Source organism: Dendropsophus ebraccatus, chromosome 11, assembly GCF_027789765.1.
Source record: "Dendropsophus ebraccatus isolate aDenEbr1 chromosome 11, aDenEbr1.pat, whole genome shotgun sequence".
NCBI lineage: Eukaryota > Metazoa > Chordata > Amphibia > Anura > Hylidae > Dendropsophus > Dendropsophus ebraccatus.
The window spans coordinates 55,647,446-55,660,686 of NC_091464.1; the positions used below are offsets into that span (position 1 = coordinate 55,647,446).

At 41.8% G+C, this 13,241-nt stretch overlaps 1 protein-coding gene across 1 annotated transcript in view; it reads right to left on the reverse strand.

The window, feature by feature from the left end:
* RPA1 (replication protein A1) overlaps nucleotides 1–13,241 on the reverse strand; it is a 45,029-nt gene that overhangs the window by 18,039 nt on the left and 13,749 nt on the right. The window contains exons 6-14 of the mRNA XM_069944595.1: nucleotides 12,692–12,763; nucleotides 10,808–10,931; nucleotides 7,990–8,092; nucleotides 6,381–6,449; nucleotides 6,100–6,292; nucleotides 5,880–6,019; nucleotides 5,306–5,454; nucleotides 2,825–2,954; nucleotides 2,040–2,216 (exon numbers count right to left, since the gene is read on the reverse strand). Of these exons, the coding sequence (XP_069800696.1) occupies nucleotides 2,040–2,216; nucleotides 2,825–2,954; nucleotides 5,306–5,454; nucleotides 5,880–6,019; nucleotides 6,100–6,292; nucleotides 6,381–6,449; nucleotides 7,990–8,092; nucleotides 10,808–10,931; nucleotides 12,692–12,763 (1,157 nt within the window). The remainder of the gene's footprint in view (nucleotides 1–2,039; nucleotides 2,217–2,824; nucleotides 2,955–5,305; nucleotides 5,455–5,879; nucleotides 6,020–6,099; nucleotides 6,293–6,380; nucleotides 6,450–7,989; nucleotides 8,093–10,807; nucleotides 10,932–12,691; nucleotides 12,764–13,241) is intronic.

Below are 13,241 nucleotides of genomic sequence, written 5' to 3' on the forward strand. Positions count from 1 at the left end.
GGAAGTGGGGAGGCTGCATGTGGAGAACTGGCAGCCTTCCGCAGGAGATAGAATTATTCTTCGCGCTCCGGCATATAAATTTGCCTCACAGACAGGAGAAGAAATGGGCTCTGCCTTTGAAGCAGACACCACTAATGCAGTAGGTGCAGGGCACGGCTCCCGAGAGCACTAAATATAGCAAATGAGTACAAGTGCATCTCTCTGCTAACATTTTATGGTAATTTATCTTTATGATGACCAGTGTTATCCCCACTCTCAGATAAATCCGTGCCGGCTTACAAGCAATGATTGATAAGATCCTTCATGTAAGCAATGGTATCAGCATACAGTTCTTAGTTTAGCAATAACAAAAAAACATTAAAAAGAAATAATTTAGTATTTGTGTCTAGAACAAGCTGTTTGGTAATTGAGCCACATAAAGACACACAGCATGGACATCTGTACTAATACAGTGCAGATTCAGTTTTGTGGTCTTTACCCAAGTACAAAGGCTTCTCGGAGGGAAAACTTGGCAGGAGATTTGAGCTTTATATCTTGGATTTTGGATCAATGACAGAGCGAGTGAGCCGTATTTAAACAAGATCGTTCAGCAGTTACTTTGCACTGGAATGAGAATGGAATTTTCTGTTCGCCTGCGAGTCTCAAAGCAGTTATGAAGACTACACAAGCGTGCCACACATTAGCGCTGCTGCGGTGGGATCATTAACACACGCATTTAGGAACAGCGTTTAAGCACACCTGACAATTTGTAAATGTTCTGTCAGTCTCAAAAACTGCTTTGATACAGCCAAGACTAACATGTAAAAATATTCTACTGAGTAATTCTGAGTTGCTGTTACTGTACCACATACATAGGAAGTGGTAAATTGTAGAGAAAAAAATTAAATATTCTAGAGATCGGCATTATCAACAATTGTCGTACTTCAGCATAAAAAGGAAAAGTATTCTCAAATGTAAAGGAGAAATCTTCTCAAAAGGTATCAGTGAAATATTAGGATATGCTACCAACTGATTTTCCATCTGCAGGAGCAATTGTACGCCGATTGTGTGAAGATTCCTAATGACAGGTACACTTTAAAGCGACTCTGTACCCACAATCTGACCCCCCCAAACCACTTGTATCTTCAGATAGCTGCTTTTAATCCAAGATCTGTCCTGGGGTCCGTTCAGCAGGTAATGCAGTTATTGTCATAAAACAACTACTTTTAAACTTGCAGCCCTGTGTCAAATTGGCATGACCTTGAGTGTGTGCGCCCTAGGATTGCGACAACCCTCCGTCCCTTCTACCCACCCTCTTCATCATTGGGAATGCCCCAAGAACAGTTTCTCCTGTGTGAACACTGTACATGAGCTGGATCCTTAAGGCACCTGTGCAGTGTTCAGGTAATGAACGGGAAATATCCTGCCTCGGGGCACTCCTAGTGATGAGGAGGGTGGGGAGGAGGAACGGAGAGGTGGTGCAATCCTCGGGCAGACACACACTTGAGGCCACGCCAATTTGACACAGCGCTGCAAGTTTAAAAGTAGTTTTTTAGGACAATAACCGCATCACCTGCCAAACGGACCCCAGGATAGAACTTAGATTAAAAGCAGCTATCCGAAGGTACAAGTGGTTTGGGGGGGTCAGATTGTGGGTACAGAGTCGCTTTTAAGATCGGATCTGGATTATCTGTCAGTGCATAAAAACGGTGTCTCTTAGTAAACAAAACTAGACTTTTTAGTAACACACACTAAAACACAGATCATGGAAAAGCAGCTGAACCACAACAGAACATAAATGGGTTGTACCGTTCTAAATGTAATGTAATGAACATTTATCAAAAAATAAGCTTACTGGACCCTAAACAGGTAGAGATCTATCAATTGGGGCTGGTGGGAGGAGAGAGTGTAAAAATTGGGACATTTGAAAGACTAAAAAAAGGATCATCACACAAGTATATGTAAAACAACCTAATGTCTTTTAATCGTGAACAATAAGGTTGTTTATCAGCTGGGTGCCTCTGGCAATATGTTAATACCAGATTCTGTTCAATACTCACCGACAAAATGAGGCGGTATTTAAAGTTGGGGAATTCTTTGTCACACTTCTCACAGCGGAAGAGTCCATTCTGTTGGTCAATCACCTTCTTGTTACAGTCTTGAGAAGGGCAGGCCTGATACATACAGTTCTCTTTCCGAAGATAGACAATAGTTGCCACACTGGTAAAATAATCTGCCTAAAAGAAATTTAAAGCCATAAGCAATGTAAAATGTATTTAACACAACCGACAAATTCTTTGTAAACTTTTCAGCCATACGTACAGATACATCAGAAGATAAATCATATCACACCATAATATTAAATAAGGTTAAAGGCAACACGGGTGCTGACAAATGTGTTTGTTTGCCAGCCATGTATACACGGCAGACATTGCTCCTAGGCTCTATTAACGCAGATGAGCCACCAGAGCAGACCATTTCTCAGACACTAATTGCATCTCTCAAGCTGAACCGTATCTGCAAGCAAAAACTGGATGGATATGTTTTATATTTTTCTTGATCTGAAAGGTAGTGTTCAGAAGGGTTGTCTGGGCAGCAGGGCTGATGTGGCTGGAAGCAGCTGCTGTTCATATACAGTTCAGTAATAAGTAGCTGAATCAGGCAAGGCCCACACACACAATCAAAGCCAGACGCTGCCTAATTTGTGGCACCCAGCACCCCTGTGGACTATGCCTAATACAATGCCACATGGAGCATCAGAAGCACACAACTCCACAGAATGGAGCGCAGGGGGCCTGTGCCTCCCAAATAGGTGGCTATATGCAATATTCATTAGGTTGTTTACTTTTTCTCCGTGGCCCAGGTTTTCATTCTTAACCTCCAACAAAGACTTCCAGTTTGAGTTTCCTCCTCCAGCACCTCCCCGGGACTCAGAAATGGATGATCCTTCAAGAACTTGTCCCTCAGAGTCAAACCTTGAAAAAAGAAACTTTGTATTGACATCAACTTACTAGTAAATGTCTGACAATCCTAAGATTACTCACACAGAGCAAGAGCGGCGGAATTCCACGCTGCGGAATGCTGCCAGCCTCTCTGTCATAGTGACACTCTATGGGAGTCGCGCACGCTGCCACACTCGGCGCTGAAGAATGAACATGTTCATTCTTCAGCGCGGAGAGACACTGAGCAATGAAGCTCGATCCCGGCTGGCGGAATTCCGCCTTTTTTTGCTCTGTGTGAAAAGGGCCTACCAGACCCATCAGTAACATGCAAAGATACCAGATAAATGTAGCAATGAATAGAATTGCATGCCTTTTTCACACAGACATCTGTAAAAGCTGGAGAAAATATATATATATATATTAGAAATATCAAATAGGTGCAACGGTAGAGGATTTCTTAACCATTTAAATCATGTTTTTTAGATGGCTTCTGGAAATTATAGGATGAAATATTACTGATCCTGACTGCTATTAGCGGCTTGGAGGGGGGGATCTTCACTAATACACAGAGAAACCTACATAACATGTCAATTTTACAACATGGCTAACAGATGACGTTACAGTATTTTTTCCGACTGCTATTTTTTTTTTTTTACAGAAAAAGTGTATGATTGCATAGTTTAATTGGTGTTGCAAAAAAATAAGAGCTCATATGAAAGTACACAAAAGAACAGTCCAGCACCATTCTTGCGTCAGCTTGACGAAGTGCCGGAAGGGCGTGAAAAGGGCTGTTGCTGCTAGATGCCCTCGTAGCCGCTCTCCCTCCCATGCATTGATCTTATGATTGATTGAATGAAGGATTTTTAACACCAGAAGATGAGGTGAGTGCCACTCACTATTCTTTTTTTGGACTTTTAAGAGCTTATATACAGTAGGTCTGTAGGTAAAAAAGTGCAAGTGCTATAGTCTTTTAAATACAAAGGAAAAGAAGGAAAAAACAAAAGTGCAAAAATACAAATTTTGCTTTGTCCTTTAGGGGTATTATAAAATTGCATTTAAGTAAGACCGTCCCCACAAGACAGCTTTTTAATATAGTGCTGTCACAGATCTTAACTGGCGTCCGCATGTTTCTGCTTGGATTTTTCTCCAACGGGAAGTTGTGTAGTTTTCAGTGCACACGTATAAAAATTAAATCAACAGATATAAGATAAAGAACAGAGGTTTTGCTTCACAAAGACACACAATCTTATTTAGTATTATTTATGTACCAGTGTTTTAGTGCTGCATTTCAGAGGCAGGTCTCATGATACTACATGGTACCACACAGCATAAAGGCATCCTTACTAGACTGCAAGGACTAGAACAAAACCCTAGTCAGGGGACTCCTAGGATTGGAAATGTGCTTCTGTTCTCAGCCTCTTTAATGCAAGCCTGCAATTTTACCTACAGCTACGTTTTGATGTGTTAGCTTTGGGAAATCACTGTAAACATCACTTCAGTATCAAATGGGTTAAGTCTGAAGAAACACTATTTAACCATTTAGCATTGTTACAGTGCCCACTAGTGCCTAAACATGGAACTATATCCCTAAGTAGTATATAAAGGATAACGTCTTGTTGAATATTAAACCCCATAGTGTAGCCTATTATTCTCTAGAGATATTTATGCCATGTAGTAAAAAGCCCTCTATATGCTTTAAAGGGGCTATCCAGCGCTACAAAAACATGGCCACTTTCCCCCTACTGTTGTCTCCAGTTTGGGTGGGGTTTTCAAACTCAGTTCCATTGAAGTAAATTGAGCTGAATTGCAAACTGCACCTGAACTGGAGACAATAGGGGGAAAAGTGGCCATGTTTTTGTAGCGCTGGATAACCCCTTTAACATATAATGCCTCAGTGGCAATTTAAACAGGTAAATCTGTCAGCAATTTTGCAGTAGTAAATAAAATAGTCACCTGGAAGAAGGAGTGCACACATACCCTCTTTTACCTTGGTCATGCACTTTGCATGAGCGAACATACATTGTTTTACTGTCATAGCTGCAGAAGAGTCTGGAAGGCAGGATCTTCCCTCAAGATTTCTATATTGTAAGAGTTTCTGGCCCAGCCTCTCACCAACAATTATTGGTGAGAGGCAGGGTCGGGGACAGTCCCATTAAAGGAAGTCTAAGGGAAGATCTTACCTACCTGACTTTTCAGCAGCCAAGACATTAAGATGGTGTTTTCTCAGTCATGCAAAGTGTCAGACAAGTGTGTAACCAAGAACAAAAAGGTATGCTCTGCTCTTTCCAGATGATATTTAGGACTGTCAGCAGGTAGCAAAACTGCTGATGGATTTCCTTTAAAGCCTCTTGCTTGATCTTAGAAACATAATCCATGCTACCTACCATCCTCGGAGCTTAAATGCTTCAGGAATATCTGGATTTATCATGATGGTGCTGGATGATAAAACCGACAGGGACCGACCCCCAAAATCAGAAAGCCGTGCTCCTTTGATTGCTACAACAGGTTGTCTGGAGCCATCAAATTTATCTGCCTGTTAGTAAAAAGACAAGGAATCAGAATGTTACATGTTAGTGGTAAGGCTTCAGGAACTTCATCACACAGCAAGTAAGTTTTTTTTCTATTTATTTTTACATACAAAACAGAGAAGTTAGATATTACAAATGGTACATCAAGAACAGATTAAAGCAAGAGGTCCTGCAACAGACTGGAACAACCAATAAAACTTATAAAAAGCAAGGTTTCTACTGGATATTCCTTTCTGTAGCCAAATGTTGATCTGATCCTCTTGACCAGTCCCGATACATGAGAATGCCAAATTGACAAATGCAGAGGAGCGGGGAGTTGACCACAGAATGTATTAAGTATTCACTAACCACTACAGTGCATTACTAACCACTACTTACTAGCATTCTGGATACTTTTTCCCCACCTGTAATATGCAGTTATAATACTTACATCTTCACCCCACAGAGTTGTTGAAACCACTTTGCCCGATGTGTCCATTAAATTGATTGTTCTCTTTGACACTTCACGGTTGTTTGATTTTATTGTCACCTTAGTGACATCTTCAAAACTCTTGCACACGCCTATGATATCTGCAGGGAAGACAATACAAGGTATAACGAAGGGTATACCACATCACTGACAACCTGACAGTTACTGAAACCATACAAACCTAATAGTGTGTCTTTACTCTTGTTTTCAAGCTCAGAAATTGGAACAAACTCAAACTGCACTGTAGGGACATCTGAAGAGTCATCGCAAGGGATAACACTGGTCTCGCTATTGAAAGTCATCTCATAGTCATTCTTTACAGCCGTATACTGCTTATTAGCAATCTTCAAAGTGCCTTTTGAGAAGTAATATACCTATCCAGATAAAGGAGGGTTATGCAAATAAATGAAAAACAAAATCCCACACACACACAAGATAGGTACAAACTGGTCCAAAACATACCTTATTTACTTCAATGAGGGAGAAAAACTTGTCAACTTGATCATTGAAGGCAGTAGCCCGGATCTCACCCTGGAAAAGGGAGAAAACACTTACTGTAACCCAAAGATAAGATAGTCTCGCTATTGCAAGTTGAATTCATTAACAACTGTGTGATTCCTTCTGTGGTGGCAGAGTAACCGTGCTCCGCCGTACGTGCTATTAGTTATTAGTTAAAATAACGGGCCTATCAGCATGCATGTTTTTGGCCAGCAAATCAGCATTACTGTAACATTTTAAAAAGTACATTACATCCGCTGCCTGAAAATATCGGTTCACAAAAAAAAAAAAATCCTGTATATTTTTCCCGTCAAACTATTTTCTATCATGCTTTGGCTGTTTTAAGTGGTCAGTGGCGGTCCCAGAGGTCCCCAGTTAGGTAATAACTTGTCAACTTGCACTGTACTCAGACCCAAAGAGACAACGCTTTAAAAGGGTATCCCTAGCTTGTCAACCTATTTTTCATGGTTATAACATACCACGGTTTCCCCAAAACAAATATTGCGCACTTACTGTGTTTAAATGCTATGTTATATCCTTAGAAAATGGGATGGATACAAAAGAAGCTGCTAGCATGTGTATTTGTTTTCTTATCAAAACCACACTACTCTATAGGCAACCTCCCCTATATATATTTCCCCTATGGTCCTACGTAAAAAAAAATGATCATATAACTTGGTAATTTCTATCTGCAAATAATCATGGTCCAATACAATCATGGTATAATACAATCTCAACCTAGTTAGCAGTAATCGAGACTATCTCATTCGCTTAAGAAAGCAGCACATGCTGTGTGGGCTACTGAGTAGTGTGCACCTAAATGATGACAAAGATGTCACTACTTGCAGTTGCTGCCCAGGCTCCGGGATGACGCATCCGCCCCCTCTATACCCAGGGCAAGGAGAGCTAATGATTTGATAACAGATTTTTGTTCCTGCATCAGAGAAACAACATCTGCACATAAAAACATTTTAGTCATTGTGTCTTTCTACAAGTGACCAAGAATAGAAAGCATGACGACTCCGGCACATCTTAAAGGAGGTTAGGAGGGCAAACACAAAAGCAACCAGTCTCTGTCAGCAGCAAGGAACATCATCCTACGGCATCAGACTGCAGGCAAGAAGCACTAACTGGCAGCAGCGTCTAGGTCTTTGCTACTGATGTCAATACTACAGAGCTAATTTTATATTTCCACTACAATTCTTCTTGATCTTTTAACAAGAATTTTAGGCAACTGGAAAAACAATGATATAGATATATATATATATATATATATATATATATATATATATATATATATATATATATATATATATATATATATATATACACACACATACACACACACATTTTTTTTCCTTTTAAACAAAGCAGGTTTGTCTCCAAAAGAATAACTTGCTGATCACCCCCAGCCAAACGCTGGAATCCCCACCAATCATAGGAAGGACATTATCCAATGAGTGAACAAAGCGCTAAACTCAGCTATCTTTGGAATCAAACTCCAGAGGAACAAGTTATCAAACATTTTTTTTGGTCAGAAGTCTGCTAATTAAAATAATTAATGCCTACTTACACTCTCATCCACCATCTCAATTGAAAACAACTTCCCTTCTCCGCGAGAATTGCTCCAAGTGCGAATTTGACCTTTGTTGGTTACTCGTGCTCTGATGGTCCACCTAAAAACAGGAATAAAAGTAATTCTTTGCCTTGATCATTTCCTATGCATGTGCCAGTCATTGAAAAAGTTACAACACATAGCTGGAACAATTTGTAAACATGACAATAATCATAAGTACCATTCCCGTTGCTTATATAGCGCCAGCCTAGTGTTATACAAAGAGAATCACCAATCACATCAGTTGTTTCCCATCTTTTATTTCCCCATCTCAAACTTACATTCTAGGGCTAACACTATATTAAAGGGGAACTCCGGATGAGAAAAACTTGTTTTCTATTAAAAAGTACATTAAAAGTTACATAGATGTGTCTATACAAGTACTGTAGTACTGTATCTGTACGGTTCTGCCACACTGGCAGCTGATCGAAATCCAGGAAGTGAAAAAAATGGCCCCAGTGCCAATTCACATTGTCTCCTGCTCCTTCTGCTCTCCTCCCTTAGGAGACAAATATTCCATGCCTCTGTCTCACATTGTGTGTGTTTACTGAGATCAGGCTGATGATGTAGACAGGAGGCTTGGCTGGATAACCCAATCCCCTGAGTGATTCACCATCTCTGAATGGCCAGAAGCAGGTGCAGCACTAATTTTACTGATTGAGATGGGTGTGGGCTGTGATGGTCAGCTGAGGGAAAGCATTGCATTCTGGGAACTGCTGAACCAGGAATGACAAAAACACAAAACAGACCCCCCCCCCAAAACAAATGGATTTTTGGTAGTTTAAAAACTGGGATAGACAGGTAAGTAATGCTATATGCTTCTGCAGAAGTTTCATCATTTTTAACATCTACCCGGAGATCCCCTTTAAGGGCGTTACATTTAAAGGAAACCTTTTACCACGAAACAGCCAGCAACCCCTGGTAGAGCCCCGGATATTTACCCTGTCCTGCAGGTCCCACCTCAGAGAAATTGCCGCCCAACGTCTGCACGTGCGATATGTAAGTGACAAGATATGAGTCCGACACCCATAGGAAATCACTGGAGCAATTACTGTCATTTACATATAACGCACGCAGACTGGTGGGCGGTGATTTCTCCACAGCAGGACTGGCTTTTGGAGCGGGACTTGCAGGATGGGGTAATCCTGTGGAACCTTTGTTGAGCTGGAACTTGCAGACATAAAATGTGTAGAAATGCAACCATATCATGTTAGTAATCAAAATAGTCAAAATAAACTTTTGCAAATGCAGATATTACATCCGCAAACCCTGGAATGCAGTAATGCAAGGCAACAATGCTGACCACAGCAAATAACCTGTATTTGCACCTATTTTACTACCTGTTACATAAGGAAATACATTCACATTATAGGTCAAAATATTTGAACATCTGTGGTCTGTCACAATGTAAGGGGGATTCATGCTAGCTACATTAATAACAGATGTGTTGTAGAATACATGGGGTTTAATGACGGGATAGAGCAGGACATTTAGAAGCAGAGGCAGCGAGTGTGTTGTACCACAGGAAGCTTTTACAGGTTTTAACACAGCCAACAAATCTAATCAATCGTCAGTAGTTTGTAAACCCCCATCTCCACAGCAGCGCGCCGCCCGCACCAGGCAAGAAAATCCAATACTGTAGACAAAGTTTACGCTAAAACTACCACAGTGGAAATGGGATAATGTGAGGTAATGTGTGCTACATTAATGTTCATGCTGGGAAATGAGTACAGAGAACCTTGTCCTGTAAAAGGAAATTAACAGGGTGCTCACAGCAACTTACCCCAGCATTCCTAAAGCCAAGTCCAGACATGACACAACCGTAGCAGGTACTAATGGTGTGTTTACACACAGATTTATCTGACAGATTTCTGAAGCCAAAGCCAGGAATGGATTTGAAAGGAGGAGAAATCTCAGTCTTTCCTTTATGACCTGTTCTGTTTATAGTCTGTTGCTGGCTTTGGCTTAAAAAATCTTTTAGATAAATGTCTGTGTAAACGCACCCTAAGTACAGATTATATATAATCAACCACATTTGAAGAGGATTTTGAAACAAAACACAACCCCACAGTCAGAAGCCAGAAGCAAACAGAAAGGTGTGTGGCGCTATATAGGTCTTACAGCATACCAGTTGTTTCTGTTCGCTTATTAAAAGACGCACCCATAATAAAGTGAATCACATTAGGGTCCATTTACACAGAAAGATTATCCGACAGATTATCTGCCAAAGATTTGAAGCCAAAACCAGGAACGGACTATAAACAGAGAACAGGTCATAAAGGAAAGCCTGAGATTTATCCTCTTTTCAAATCCATTCCTGGCTTTGGCTTCAAATCTTTGGCAGATAATCTGTCAGATAATCTTTCTGTGTAAATGGACCCTTACTTCAAGTAATCTAAATAGCCGCAAAGAAGACTTGATCAGCTGAGAGAGAATACCCATTGGACAGCTGATGGGGTGCTCCCAACCAGGAAATTTATTCCCTATCTGCAGAGAGTGGCAATTTCAAGAAGTCCCATAGAGAAAATGGATTGCTTGCCACACACACGGTGCGACTCATTTCAGGGACAGTTTTCCCCTGTTCTCGGTTTCCTATTCCTGTTGTGTGGCTAGGGGATAAGTTTGTGAACTAGGAATCTCTTTTACCGCTGGCATCTTTCATGTTGTGAAAAGGCTTTAAAATTGGTAAATGGTTGCGTTTATTTTACAAATCTCACTAAGAAACAGTATAATAATGTGCTTACTGGAGAGAAAATACAGTATGAAATATTCTTACTTTGACTGGTATGGGTTAAGGCTGGCAATTGGTACCACTTTAGACTGAGAGCCTCCAGGTGTATACGCTGCACCCCCTCCTCCAAATGGTTTGGACAGACCTTTGTTCATAGATGAGGGTGGAGCTGTTGAAAGACAGAAAATCCATTGTAATCTATTAAAGATGATGACCAAATAATAAAACACACTTAAGGATGCAGAGTTATTAGACCTATATAAGGGTACGATTGAGTGCAGTTTTCAGTCCCAGGTCTACAACCACATAAGCTTTTAAGCTTGCACAATATAATGAAGTAAAAAATAGCAATATAACCCACAAAGCCCATGAGGAATAATGCAGACAAATTCAAGAGGCTTTAAGGGCTCTGGTCAGATGATATATTACATCCCAGTCCTCAATGCAGATATTACTCAATGCATGCCCTGATAGGACAACCACCACCCCAAAAATTATCCAGATAAGTTTTGGCAGCATCACAAAACCTACCAGCTTTATGCAGCACCTCGCTTCCCTACTGATCTCCATGCTATGTATCATAATGCTGCAAACATGCAGAGAATTGCCCTGTTATTAAAGCAACTCTGTACCTACTGTGCTACCCCCCCCCCCAACTACTTATACCTTTTCGTAGCTTATGTGAAGTCCTTTCAGCAGATATGTTTGGCCACGCTGGTTGCGCTTTCATGATGCAGAAAAACAAACTTTAGTTGAGGAAATGCGGTGTCTAAGAAGCGGGGCCACAAGCCTCCGTGCCCTAGGGAAGCGCCGCCTGTGTGGTGTTGTGCGCCTCTCCCCCTGCCTCCCGTTCCGCCCTCACAGGAATAATCGGTATTGCGCTTTAATTTTGACCCCCAGAGCTGCTGCAGTGACGTTGGCAGATCAGCGCCGCCTCTGTGGTGTGTCTTCTGCGCGTCATCCACGCCCTGTAGTAGTGACGCGCTTGTCCCTGCACCGCCTCCCTCTCATGTGTCAGCACCCGCGCCCCGCATACTATGTTTCCGCCCACTCGTCCCTGCACCGCCTCACTCTCATGTCTGTCAGCGCCCACCCCCCGCATACGATGTTACTATGAGTCCTTTTCTCGGCTTCTGTGCCTTTAGCGATCGTATCCCGCGCAGTGACGTGACCAGCCTTCTCAGTCACTGCGCGGAATACGATCGCTAAAGGCGCAGAAGCCGAGAAGAGGATTCATAGTAACATCATATGCGGGGGGGCGTTGGGCGGGCGCTGACAGACATGAGAGGGAGGCGGTGCAGGGACAAGCAGGCGGAAACATAGTATGCGGGGGGCGGGTGCTGACAGACGCGAAAGGCGGTCCAGGGACAAGCGCATCACTACTACAGGGCGTGGATGACGCGCAGAAGACATACCACACAGGCGGCGCTTACTTAGGGCACGGAGGCTCGTGGCCCTGCCTCTTAGACACCGCATCTCCTCAACTAAAGTTTGTTTTTCTGCATCATAAAAGCGCAACCAGCGAGGCCAAACATATCTGCTGAAAGGACTTCACATAAGCTACAAAAAGGTATAAGTAGATGGGAGGGGGGGGGGGGGGAGGTAGCACAGTGGGTACAGAGTCGCTTTAAAACACACACACACATTTCTGGCTCTAGAGCTGTGTAGGATCCCCCCCAAATCATGTTTTTTGTAAATTTGGAGTATATGATTTCCAGGGGTACAAGCCGCATGGATGAAAACTTTCACCAAACCAGAGCAATTCATGGTAAATATGTATGTGGTTTCATCCCACTTCCTGCCTGTTCTGTAGTTCTAACAGCCAGAACTTAGGAAATAGTTCAGTGATCTGAGCAACCAAAAAACCCATATACATTATATAATATACATCTGCAGATAAATAGCTTACATAGTGTAAGTGTGCCTTACCAGAATTTTGGACAGGCTTGCTTGGTGGTGGTGGAGCTGGGGCAGCTGCTGCAGGCTGAGGAGCTCCTTGCCCTGAAAATAATGGGGTATTGAACATCAGCTAAGCCATGAGTGAGGACACAGTAACTGACAAAAAAAACAACTTTTGCCATGTCAAAAGTTATTTATCACAGTGGGTCTCGCTGCTGAGACGCACTGTGATCAGGAGATTTTTTTTAACATGTTTTATTAGTTTTTAGGTAGAAAACACACAGGATGAAAAATAGTACATTAGGTGCACAAAAAGCCAGAGGATTAAGTATTACAGTTACAATGTGCATCTTACAATCCATTCAATGTGGATACATAGTTTGCTATACCTGAAACATGCCATCTTTGGGGGGGGGGGGTTGAGGAACGGGATAACCTAAGTAAGCAATAACACAATCAACTAGGGTTCCATTGGTCTTCTAAAACTAGAACGATGACATCCACAACAAAATATACATATAAAAGATATTTTTAATCCCCTTCTATTGCGTAGGGTCAATGTGCAACGGTTGCCAAATTA